This window comes from Rhagoletis pomonella, unplaced genomic scaffold, assembly GCF_013731165.1.
Source record: "Rhagoletis pomonella isolate Grant_MI unplaced genomic scaffold, Rhpom_1.0 Rhpom_scaffold_00003, whole genome shotgun sequence".
Taxonomy (NCBI): Eukaryota; Metazoa; Arthropoda; class Insecta; order Diptera; family Tephritidae; genus Rhagoletis; species Rhagoletis pomonella.
The window spans coordinates 63,299,942-63,313,263 of NW_023458557.1; the positions used below are offsets into that span (position 1 = coordinate 63,299,942).

The window sequence follows — 13,322 nt, forward strand, 5'->3', positions numbered from 1 at the left end:
TTTAAGTGCAATTTGTCTCCTTTGTTTAAATTTTTTGCTCCTTCAATTATTGGTTATGAATTTATTTAATGTTCTATCAAATTTAAATTCTAAAAAACTAGATTAACGTGAAATAATTACATATCATGGAAAATGTTGGGCGTGCCATTCGAACGATTTTAGAGTTAAATAAATAAAACGAAAACGGAAGTGACTTATAAAAAATGTGTTGTTGTGTAGCTTTTAAGGCAGTATCACACGATTGGTACATTTGTACAGATTTGCATATTTTTATATTGGGCTATTGGTACAAAATAAAAAATTGGGGCGACAATTTCTTCTTCGGTCACACGATTGGAACAATAAGGCGAACTTCTGTTGAAAAATTTGAAAATATCGTTTTTCATGATTGGGAGAAATGAAAATGTCATATCGAGGTCAACATGTTTTTTTTTCTGGTAACCCCCCTCTTTTATCTTGAGTTCAGAAAGAACGGAAAATTCTACGTTCAGGTAACATGTGGGGTTCATTTCACCGTCAGGGTAATAGGAAGCGCCAATCATCCTATTTTCGTTTCCACAAAATTTACGTCTGTTTTACTTATGCAATAAGTTGCATGAATTTAGTAGACTTGCGATTTGATATGTTATTCAAAGAAATTAAGAACATGATAATTATGAACATATATTTGACAGTTTCTGATGCTGTGCAGCTATAAGTCGTGTCCAGTGTAGAACTCGAGCTCGAGCTTTGAACTGCGCCAAAATATTGAGGCTTTTCGCCTTAAGTACAAGAAGCACGGCTTTAATGGCCACTTTTGTTTGCTCTATGCCATTTAGTGCCCTTCAAAATACGGCTTCGAGAAGTGATTTACGACTTTTCCATCAGAAACTATGGCCATTGGAAGATGACGTAATAAGTAAAAAAGCATTTTCGAGAGTGCATTTTTAAGCATAATAATAGACCTAGAAAAATAGATGAAATGAATGATGAATTCCAATAGATTTTTGTTATTTAATCCGAAGATCTTCTGCTTCTTTTAACTTCTTATTTCACCTCTTTTGGGCTCATTGCTTTTTGAAATATGAGCCTATATAAGTTAGAAAGAATATATTATTTTAATTATGGAACAATATCACGTTGAATATCTTACAATATTGCTTGCAAAATGAGTTCTATCTCTAACTAACTAAATAATAAAAAAAAAAAAATACCTGAAAATTCGATGAGTAAAAAAGATGATTCCGGTATAAATAGTTTTCAACCGAAAACACATGGATAGTGAAGAGAATAAGGAAATATTTTATTTTATTGTGAAAGAAGGCCGAAAATGCTCAAGAAAACTAGATTTTCAAACAATTTAGCGAAGGATATTCCGCGCTAAAAAACGTTTTGATATTTTGGACGGTTACATTACGTTAAAAAAATACTGCCAAATTTTATTTTCATATAGAAAGCTAATCAATGATTTTTTGTCGAATACTTTTTTATTGACTCCAAAGTAATACAAGGCAAGCGAAGAGAAGCAAGTATAATACAAAATATAGTATTCCTACTACCCTTTATTTACGGTTTTAACACTTTCTAAAAATCAGAAAATGTAAAACTGTTTCGAAAACTACAAGACTCGTATGTATTATTCGATTCCATTCGATCAAAGTGTAAATAAAAGAAATTATTTTACTTTAACAATTTTCAAAAATTATTCTTTATTTTTGTAATTATATAACTTTTGGCAGATAGATTGGGAAAATGGTGTTAAATATAACATATGTGAATTATAATATATAGAAAGAATTAGAGGAAACAATATACATACATATCATAATTAATAAAACAATTCATGAACCAAAAACATATGTAGAATAAAACTAGGCGATTACGCATAGTTGTGTGTATGTATGTATGTATGTATGTATGTATGTATGTATGTATTTATATGAATTATTACGTAAATAATTTTTTTACTAAATATGTATTGGATGCATTTTCTGTTATTTTACGTATAATTTTGTTTTATTGGATTTAAAATAAAATGCATAATTATTAACATAATAAAATACACAATATACATATATAAAATAAATATTAATATAAATTGTGTAAATAATTTTTATGAAATGATAAAGTCCTATTATATTTCGGTTAAATGAAAAGTATACAACAAACACAAAAAAACGACTTTTATTTCAGAATCTATTGTTTCAAAAACAAGCAGAAATGGCATGTGTACTACATTCATACGTGCATACATACTTATGTTCATATGTACATATAAATGCTGGAAATAGTTTCTAAAGTGCGGCCAGGCCGTGAAAAGGTTAAACGTTTTGGCTGCTAAAACAAAAATTTTTTTTTAGTAATGGCCATTGGATAAACTCTGATTGTAAAATAAGCAGTTTTCATTGCATTATTTATATTATTTTTCAATTGCAGAAACGTTTAAAAATATTTTAGTTTATTTTTTAAGGTTCTTTTGGACTTTTGAATCCTTGTAAAACGGCAAAACTTTGAAAATTTTAATCCACGTAAGACTAAGCAATTTTATGATATTTTTTTAATTTAATTTAATTCCTCTGCTATAAACTCGCTAATTCAATTTCATTCAATATATTATTTAAAATGACACAATGTAAGCAATTTTGGCAAATTGGATGCTAATAATATTGAGTTAAGTCCGAAATTTTTCTAAAATTGTTTCTAGTTCGGTTTTTTAATATCTGTATTTTATAGTTTGGCATACATAGAATATTCCAATATTATTAGAATATATCTAATTATTTTGAGTAAATTTTTTTCAATTATGTATGTATAAATATCATTTGTTATGCATTTATGTAAAAATGTACATATATCTATAACTGTTATGGGGGGAAAAAATAGCCAGTTGCTAAATTTCCAATTCGAATCGTCGCAATTGCTTTTGTATCGCACTTGTCGGCCTTGTCGATGTTGGGGTGTGCGTCGGCATCGGCATCGGCGTCGCCGTTTTCGTTGGTCTGGACCATTTCGTCTGCTCAACAACATCACTTCCGCTCGAACCGGAAGTGGGTGAACAAAAGGGATTGGGTACGTGCGAATGCCTCTCCAACACTGCTGTAGTTGAGTTGTATGCACTGCGGCTATTTTCTTTTAACGAATTTTTTTTCTTGCTGTGTTCGGCATACTGCTGTTGTTCTCGCTGTTGCTGCTGTGGCCACTTATCATCACCAACATCATCATCGTCATCCTCGCAATCATCTTCCCCGCTGTCGCTGTCATTGTCGGCGCTGTAATCGGCAGTTTCTTTTCGGTCAAAATTAGTTTTTGTGTTTGTTTTAGCTGCGGCTTGCAGCGAATCGTTTGCAGTTGTTGTTGTTTTACGTACAAACTCTGTAAAACTATTTAAATTGATGGCATTGCGCTCGGCTATGCACATTTGGCCATCTCGCAGCTTTGGGGCCGATGTTGCAATTCTTGTGGTTTTTGTAGTTGCAATGTGCGTCGCATTTGTTGCTGGTACTACAGTTTGCCTGCATGTCGCTACATCATTGCTTTTTCCCAGCTTCGCCATCCATCTGCTTGCTCCTGCTCTGTTGCTGTCGCTGTTTGTGTTATTGTTGTTGTTGTTGTTGTTGCTACTACATTTAATTCCACTAAGATTATTTATATTAATATTATTATTACTTTGTTCATTAGCATTTTTATTATGAATATTTGTATTTGTATTTGTATTGCTAATATTAGAATTGTTTTTGTTGTTGATATTATTTGAATTATAATTATGATTATAAATATTTTTATTAGCACTAGAAATCTTTGGTTGCTCCACTGGTTTTGTTGTTGTTAAAGTTGTTATTATTCTTGAGGAAGAGGGTTTGTTTTCCTGGCATAAATTTAATGCTCGTATTTCTTCTCTATCGGTTGTTTTTGTTCTCATGGTTATTACCATTTCTGACTTGTGACTATTGTTAGTATTTGCTGTGCCAACTGCAACAGTCGCTGGCTGATCAGCCATCGTTCCAAATTGTTGTTCTTCGTATCTCGATTGTTGTTGGCATTGTTGCATTGACATGCAAAGAACTTCTTCATCTTCTTCTTGTTTCTGGAAGCTGGAATTATCTTTGCTTTGACAAATTTGCGACTGGTTTCGCTGATTTTGACCATATGAACTGCCATCGAGCACCTGAACTTGCTCTTCGCCGCTTTCTGTGCTCGATTTTGGTGCTTTTATAGCTGCTTTTGGCTTTAGAGATATTGCTGAGTCCATTGGCACGCTGTTTGATGATGCTGGTGACGATTTCGACGCAGCTATTTCTGTAGGTGGCTCACTTTTGGCGTTCAAAGTACATTTTCTTGAGGTTGTTCGCAGTTTCTTGCCGAATGTGGAAGATTTTAAACCTGAGTTGGTTGTGAATACAAGAGTAGAATTAAATAAGTTATCGTTGTGTTGGAAATATATTATTTTACAAGAAATTTATTCCAAAGTTAGATGAAGCGATGAAACCATAGCCCACAATGGGGAAAAATTAGCTTGGTTTTTAAGCAATGAAATGATAGTGTGAATAACAAGTGATAGATGGAACGGTATGATGTTTTTGTGAATTTTAATACACGATATGTAAAATAAAAAGGAGCGGGAAACCAAAGTAGCTGATCAAGTTGCACATGCAATTCATTAAATTCTTCACAAGAAGTGAGCCGCTAAATTACGTTTCAAAATAAGTATATAAAATGTGTTTCGTAATTATAGTACATCAGCTAAGCTGCCCTTGAATCCTCATAAAAGCCGTTATAAGACACATTCATATCCTCATTCTGTTGCAGTGATTTTCGCCTCATAACTGTAGTACAAATACAACTTAAATAAGTGAAAACTAACAAGTAAGAAAGTCTAAGTTCGGGCGGAGCCGAACATTAAATACCCGGCGCAATTATTAAATATATGTTTTCCACCTTTCCGAAAGCTACCGCTACACGATAAGCCGGGGTGTATCAATTTTGAGTAAATTAGCGTCCTTCAATTTCGAAATATTGAAGTTTCAAGCATTTCTGAAATTTACCGTTATATGAGAAGCGGCCGTTATTTTAGTCCGATTTCAATAATTTTCAACGTTTTGTTTTTATTTGCCAAGCACAATAACCACACCGAGTTTGGTACAAATTGGTAGAACGGTTACCGAGATACATATATGTGATCATAAGTGGGCGGTGCCACGCCCATTTTTCAAAATTTTGTCTTAAGCGTATTTCTTGGTAAAGAATTGTTGCAAGCATAAATTTTGAATAAATTATCTTTAATATTTACTGATTTATCGAAGATTTCGTATTTCTCTAAATTACAGTTATATGGGATGTGGGCGTGGTTATTGTCGGATTTTAAAAATTTTCGGCCATTTCGTATGTTATACGAAGGTTAACAACGGTGCCAAATTTGGAAGAAATTGGTGCAGCGGTTACCAAGATATACACATGTACCCATATACACATGTACCCAAAATTTATAATATTCTTATTTTTCGTCTAAAACTTATTGTAAATATCAATTTTGAGTGAATAATCTTCAGTAGTTACTAAAATATCGCAGTTTTCATATTTCTGAAAATTACCGTTATATGGGAGGTAGGCGTGGTTATTGTCCGATTTTAAAAATTTTCGGCCGTTTGGTATGCTGTGCGAAGGCCAACAACTGTGCAAAGTTTGGAAGAAAGTGGTGCAGCGGTTCCTTAGATATACACATGTAACCATAAGTGGGCGTGGCTACGCCCATTTTCCAAAAATGTATAATATTCATATTTTTCGTTTAAAAATTATTGTAATTATCAATTTTGAGTGAATTATCTTCAATAGTTACTAAAATATCGCAGTTTTCGTATATCTGGAAATTACCGTTATATGGGAAGTGGGCGTGGTTACAGTCCGATTTCGCCCATTTCCAATACCAACCTACCTTGGATTAAGGGAAACCTACATACCAAATTTCGTTGAGATATCTCAATTTTTGCTCGAGTTATCGTGTACACGGACGGACGGACAGACGGACAGACGGACGGACAGACAGACGTGGCTTAATCGATTTCTTTTTTCATCCTGATCATTTATGTATAAATTTGTCTATATCTATCTCGATTCGTTTTGGCTGTTACAAACAACCGTTATGTGAACAAAATTAATATACCCTTGTGCACAAGTGCGCTCGGGTATAAAAACTTTGGGTATGAACGAGCAAATGGAACTTTGAAGGAGCGAATTAAATCGCTTTCGAAACCATAAGTTTTCCAGGAAGGTTAAGTTCAGACTTGACCAAACTTGTCGTAGCCACTTAAGACTTGGAATTATTTATTATACTAAAATTAAACTGCATACACATAATTTTGAAATTTGGATGAAAATTTGCAGAATTTTTGAAAATTTTTGCAGAAGTAGGAAACTTTGATGAATACCAGGGTGCCCATAGAAAGTTTGTTTTTAATTTAAAGACCCTACTCTTTAATTTCCTCGTGTTTTATGAGAAATACTTTTGCTTATTTTTATAGATTTTTTAAAAATCATTTAGAGGTAGGGATTTTTCATTTCAGGTCAGAAAATACGGTTTTGTAGATTTATCAGTGTTTGAATTACTATTTTTTATTAAATTAGGGTGCTCATCGATTTTTTTTTTTTTGGAAATTCAAGACCGTACTGCCTAATTTCCTTCCTTTTTATGAGAAATATTATTGCTAAAAATAGCTTCAGACACACAAAAAAAATTTAGATGGGCACACTAATGTATACATATACTTTTTAGTTATAGTATGTACTACATTTGCATAAAAAATTAACCAAAAATATTTAACATAAAAACATTTTGGGCTCATTTTTGTGAGTTACTGTATTATTGAGAGTTAAACTTAACATTTAACAATGAATTAATATTTTCCGCACTTAGAGAGTTACGTTTTTCATTTAAAATATTATGAAGAGCTGAAAACACTATTTCAGTTGAGTTTCCGGTGTAGCCAGCGCCACCTGTGCGAGGTCAGGGGTGATTAATTTAGCTTCGTATCGTTAAAGAACTGACTCAAAAAATTGAGTATACGGTAAACTATTTTAGATATTCAAAATGATTTTCATTATATCGACGGCTGAGTAGAAGATCGCCCTATCTCGGCCAAAGTTAATATGGTCACATAAAATGAATCTAAATAAATGCAACAAACTATCAAACATCATTTTATATCCTTACATTAAAAACTGGCGTTTACATTTTCTTTTTTTTTCTAACAAAACACCGATGATTTATTGGCGATGACAATGAATTTATATGAATGGTTTCTAATAATATGTAACCTGATCTGAACAGTTAAAGGTGACCTTACGTCCGAAATCAAGATTTCGAGAAAAACGATCTCAAAGTTAACAAGCCGATATTGATGATCTTGCAAGTTGATATGGTTTCAAACTCATTACTCGGGGTTTTTGAGGAAGCTGATTGCGAATATGGCATCAGATTTGCAAAATTCAAAATGGCGGACAAAGTTTAAATATTGAACATATTTGTTTCAAATTCGTTACTTGAAGGTTATTGGGATCGCTGTTTATGAATCTGGTTTGAAATTGTTGAAAACTCAGCATCTACGGAATGGTGTTGGGCTAAAAAAATTGATGTTTTCAATATCAGTTTGTGGTATACTCCATTGTTGGTTAAATTGGATCCACTTTTTCGATTTCTAAAAATCTGATGCCAGATTCGTCATCAGCGACCCCGGAAAACCCCCGAGTAATGAGTTACCGCCGTTTTGAATTTAAAAATTGGATGTCATTTGCGTAATCAGCGACCCCAAAGACTCTCGAATAACAATTAATTTTTATGCTATCTTTCTACTAAAATTGTTGTACGTTTTTTTTTACCAGTTAAGCTGTTCTTTAAAGTGCATACGTAAAAAGATAATGAAGCAAGAGATGCGCGGTACATTCCATTGAAAAGAGTACATGCTTTGATATAAGCATCAACGAAAAAAATAAAATCGATTTTTTCGAATCTAATGTCCTTTTTAACTGTCTATGTCACTCAAGTCAAATTTATCAGATTTAAATTTCTTCAAACCCTGGTAGGGGGTGAATTTAGATTTTCATTTTTTTAAAGACTATCCTAGTATATACGTTCAGCGCTCAAATCGCCAATTAAAGTTCACGCTTTCAATCAAAATTTATAAAAAACGCCACCCAGGAAATATTTGTGTACGTTCATTTGTACGTTTTCCTTAAGATAATAGAGGTGTACAGTGAAGCAAAAAAATTACCACAGAACAGAAAAACACAGAGTTAGTGAAAGAAACACAGACATAGACAATGAAAGAGACAGAGATAGTGGAATGCTATTGTATGCCGTTACCTTCAAAACTCAGCCTACTTTGAAAATAATACAAATTACTTTGCTTATAACACGGCTCATATGTATAGTAATTGGCATTCAATTCATCATTATCACCATTGTCATTGTTATCGATATTAAGTTCATCATCACAAATAACTTTTCTATGCCCAGCAACATCATGATCTTGAATTTTGTAATCAATATTTTGTGATTCTCTATTAACCAATGTAATCGAAGTGAATGTTTTGGTCACAGACGTTGTAGATGGCGGCTCTACAAAGCAAGCTGAGGCAGCTGTTGAATTTGCCGCGCCAATAGTAAGTGGAATTGTACATGTGGATGGCGCATTATGTGTTGACGTCACTACTACATCGGCTGCATTTTCATCGACACGATCATGCAACACAACATGCGCATGCGATATTTGCTATACGTTTGTGAAATTTTTTGTTGTTATTTTTCCATTATTCGCTTGATTTTAACATAATACAGACGTAAATAAAATAAAAATAATACATATGCAGCTACATACATGAGTTTTGCATTAGTAAATAATAAAATATTAGTTACAATTGCTTGCAGAAAAAAAAAACAATCAAAAATACGAAATACGAAATAAATAGAAATTTGGAAAACATATATGTAAAAGTGTCCGAAATATGTACATATCGACACCTGATATATGTAAGTCGATATCTCGGCAGCCAGTTCGAAAACGCCCCATCTCAGAAAAATGATCAAGAACTTGATTGAAGAACGTGTTATTTCAGAATTTTATTAAAAACACCCCATCTCAAAATTCGGTTGAAAAATGCTTTCTGAGATAGGACGTTTTCGAGCTGGCTGCCGAGATGGGTCGATGTTCTACTCAGGTATAGATATGCAATTGTATGTACTATACTACAAAATTTACAGAATTTTAGGCAAAATACATATACGCAAGTATTTCATACATAAACTTTAATTATTTAAAACACCCACCTCGCTGTCTTCGCATGCAAGACCATCATCCTTGGTTGAGCATAGACCTTGCACGAATTTTGCATCTGTTGAGGGATCCTCTGAAGCCAAATGTGCCCGAAATTGCTTATTTCTGTTAGATAAAATTTGTAGAATTCAATGGATTTATGATAACTTTTAAATTGTAATAACAGTTTTAAAGTAACATACCTCAACTCCAGCTGTTGCATTTGCTGCAAATGCTTTAACTTTTGCGTTGTACTTCGCAACTTTTCTTCCAATGAAGCATTTTCCACGCATTTTATAGAAAACTTCTCGGAAAAAGATAAAATTTCTCGTCGCAGCTCTTCAAGCTCCTCTCTGAAAAAAAACGATAACAGAAATAAATACATACATATCCATCGGCGTAGCCAGAATGAAATTTAGGGGGGTGGGGGGAGGGGGGGGCCGGCGCTGGCATTTCAGGGTACTATTATATATATATATATAAGGAAAATTTGAAAGTTAGGGGGAGGGCTCGAGCACCCCCCTGCCCCTACCTGGCTACGCCCATGTACATATCAGTATAACTTTTTTATATGTTAGACTGAAACACAATCGGGCAGTGCTAGCTATCCTAATTAAAAAGATTTTTATCCTTTTTCATGTAGAGGAATACTATACTGCAGGAACGAAATGCTATGGAAAGGCGCCAACCTAGTTGCACACACAGACGACAAAGCTGGGGCCGTGACTAAGAAGCCTCAGGATAAACGCTGATGAGTATAAGGTTACTACATGGAATCCACCGAAAGTAAGTGACATCGAACTAACTCTCAACAACTACGCAAATACCTTGCGGGTTTCATTAGGCGTATTCAATGATTGGTGCTAAACATAAATAGTTAAGCCAGTATTACCGGGCGGGGATTTGGTGTAAAGGACGGCATAGAGGGTGAAATACTGATTAGCTTGGAATAAACTCTCAATATTAGCCAGGTGAATGAATCTTCGGGAAGAAAATATGTCAGCGCTACAGACTACATGGCGACAAATATAGTTCCAGACCATAATCGAAGAAAGTGGATGGTGTAATGCATGAAATTTGGCTTTAGAGTCTTTAATATCTATTCTGATGGATCAAATTTTACCGGTGGAGAGGGAGGAAGAGTCTTTTGTCAAGAAATGAGCATTCAAACTGTCCTAATACTGCAAAATATTCTGAGCAGAGGTTTCCGCTGAAGTTGCCTAAACAGCAACGGAAAGCAGTTGTTTGTAGGTTCCTTCTAATACGTACGTCCAAACCAATAACCAGACGATTGTTAAGGTGTTCAGTCTTTAGTTCGCATCTACAGAAATCCATAGCAATTAAATGAGGACGGAACAGTTTAACTGCCTAAAAATTCTGTTTCTCGTAATTTGCTGAAAAAGCTAGGGTGGGCCACACGGAATGTAGTAAAATATTAAAACAACCAATGAATGTTTACTCCGCTGGATGCGGTAATATAGAGGAGACATCATAATCACTTACAGGCAATGCAGTCTGACCGATTAAATCTACTATAAATCTCCGGTTTCCGACTACGATTGACACAAAAACTCCACGACTAAGGGCATTTTGCAAAGCCTGCTTCCGCCTTATGGTTCAACTATCCACCGACGTACTTGCCGTCCGTATCAACATATGAAATTGCTATTTATTTATTTAGTCTACAGAAAAATGTTTTCTTACAGACAATTGAGATAAAAATATTCCGATATTTAAGTATGTATGATACATTACAGAGTGAACTAATTATACATATTAACTTGTGAAGATAATAATGATATACAATTGCAATTTGGGTAGCTGGCGAGGCCTAGTCTCCAGTCTACTTTTGTGTGCGGCGGGCGAATAGTCCTAGTTTCCGCTCCGCGCTGTTTACAGGCCGTTGATCATGGTCGGAAAGGCCGAGCTTCCGATCCATGTTCCCGTAGTCATTACTTTGTATGTGAGGCAGGCGGAAAGTCCTAGTTTCCGCTCAGCGCTATAGACGAACTGTTGGGCGTGGTCGGAAAGGCCGAGTTTCCGATCACTGCTCGTATTGTCCCACGCGGTCGCGAAAATATAAAAGCTTCAGGCGATCCTTGTAGGGTGGGAGATTTTTAGAGGAGTCCCAACATAAATTTTTGAGGGCAAATAACAGGAACTGTTTCTGCACTGATTCGAGCCTGTCACTATGAATTTGATAACTAGGATTCCATACTATAGATGCATACTCCAAAATCGGTCTAACTAGAGAGGTAAAGAGAACTTAAGTGACATAAGGATCGTTGAACTCCTTGGCCCAGCGCTTAAGAAAAGCCAACAATCCTCTAGCCCTAATCACGCAGGAGTTTATGTGAGACTTGAATTCTAGTTTCGGATCCATTGTTACACCTAGGTCAATGAAATTGGTCACTTGCTCAACATTGTGGTCAGATATCATATACGAATTTGGGTAGAACGATTTTCTAGAGAAGGTCATGAATTTACACTTTTTCAACTTGAGTGACATGGAATTTGGTTCACACCACTCGAAAATGCAGGTTAGGTCAGCTTGCAAATGCTCCCTATCTTCTGCAGTACTAATGTACTTAAAGAGCTTAACATCATCAGCGTACATTAAGCATTTCGAGTAATTCAACACCTTAGGAAGGTCATTTATAAATAAAATAAACAAGACGGGACCAAGATGGCTGCCCTGAGGTACGCCGGACGTGACATGTATTGGCCGGGAGGTACAATTTTTAAAAATTTCTCTTTGTTTCCTATCCCCTAAGTAAGAAGAAAGCCAGCTGAGAAGAATTGGAGAAAAAGAGAGAATCTCTCTACCGGCAACGAAAATGTCAACGTCATAAGACTTTCAGCTTAACAGGCTCTCTTAGTTTCACCTCATGGCGAGACTTTTGAGTCCCCGGATGTGGAAGCCGTCTTTAAAAATGTTAATTTGGTATCTATCAACTCTTCATTAGTGGCTATTTGGGAGTCGCTGAAGTAAGAGAAGCGGCTAAACTTTTACCTTCTCTGTTATAAAGGGTCGCGCCAAACAAATTTCTGCTTCGTACTACATCGAAAGGTATTAAAATTGTGGCATACATAGATGACCTAGTCATCTTTGTTTTACTACTACTAAACTGTAGCCCATCTGACTGCCAGATTGGGAGCCACGCATAACGATTTTTGTAGAAGCTAAGCGAGATATACAATCCATCCCGGACTCTCCAAGAGAGTGCCCCACACTTGTTTAAAGACATGCAGGGATAGGACATGGCACAGACGCTCCAGCCTTGAAAGTTTTCAGCTCGGAACCCGCTGGTGGCAGCAGAGAAAGAGGAAGGCCTCCTCTGCGATGGAAAGGCCAAATGGAAAAAGCCTTGGCTTCACATGCCATTTCCAATTGGCGTAAGTTGGCACAGAAGAAAAACAACCGACATGCTTTATTGAAAAAGAAAACTGCGACCTGTTAAAGATAGAAATCGCATGTAGGAAATACATGGAATCCGGAGCCCAGAAAAATGTGGACTTCTGAAAAGTGTGATCTCAAGCTCAACTTAGATTCGCTAAATGCCTTGGGAGCCTATTAGTGCCTATTATTTATAAGTCTACTTAAGATAGGAAGTTAATTTTATAGCTGATTAATTTAATAAATTTCTCCTCCGATTTGTTTACTTACTCATTTGCTTTGGCAGTATAGGCGGAATGTTCGCCCTTTTGAAATTGCTTCAAGAACTCCTGCTTGAAGCGCGCCACCTCGCGTTGTACTTCGCTTTGATGTGCTTTGCGCATAGCATCCAAGGCAGCTAAGGTGGCCTGTGATGGAAAATAAGAAATTTACTACTGTTGTACTTACTCTATAAATTTGGTTTTGTTCTAAAAAAAAAGAAATAAAAAATATAGCTGCGACTCACTTGTGTCTCTTCAGCTAAGGCAGTCTCCTTCTCCAATAGCAAACCCTCCATTTCTTGCCGATGTTTCTCCTCCAAATCGGCAACAATGCGCCTATGTGAAGATTCCATAGCCGAGAGTCCTTTTTCGCATAACGTCTAG

At 35.4% G+C, this 13,322-nt stretch overlaps 1 protein-coding gene across 7 annotated transcripts in view; it reads right to left on the reverse strand.

Moving 5' to 3' along the window:
- Positions 1-2,034: 2,034 nt before the first annotated feature.
- The window catches only part of LOC118735349 (protein outspread), a 322,425-nt gene continuing 311,137 nt past the window's right edge, over positions 2,035-13,322 (reverse strand). For 4 of the 7 annotated variants that reach the window (XM_036465049.1, XM_036465047.1, XM_036465048.1 and 1 more), the window contains exons 7-12: positions 13,184-13,318; positions 12,949-13,085; positions 9,485-9,634; positions 9,296-9,407; positions 8,333-8,741; positions 2,035-4,359 (exon numbers count right to left, since the gene is read on the reverse strand). In XM_036465049.1, coding sequence (XP_036320942.1) covers positions 2,870-4,359; positions 8,333-8,741; positions 9,296-9,407; positions 9,485-9,634; positions 12,949-13,085; positions 13,184-13,318 — 2,433 coding nt within the window. In that variant the 3' untranslated portion in view covers positions 2,035-2,869. The remainder of the gene's footprint in view (positions 4,360-8,332; positions 8,742-9,295; positions 9,408-9,484; positions 9,635-12,948; positions 13,086-13,183; positions 13,319-13,322) is intronic. The other 3 variants (XM_036465051.1, XM_036465052.1, XM_036465053.1) reach the window with 3 other exon arrangements.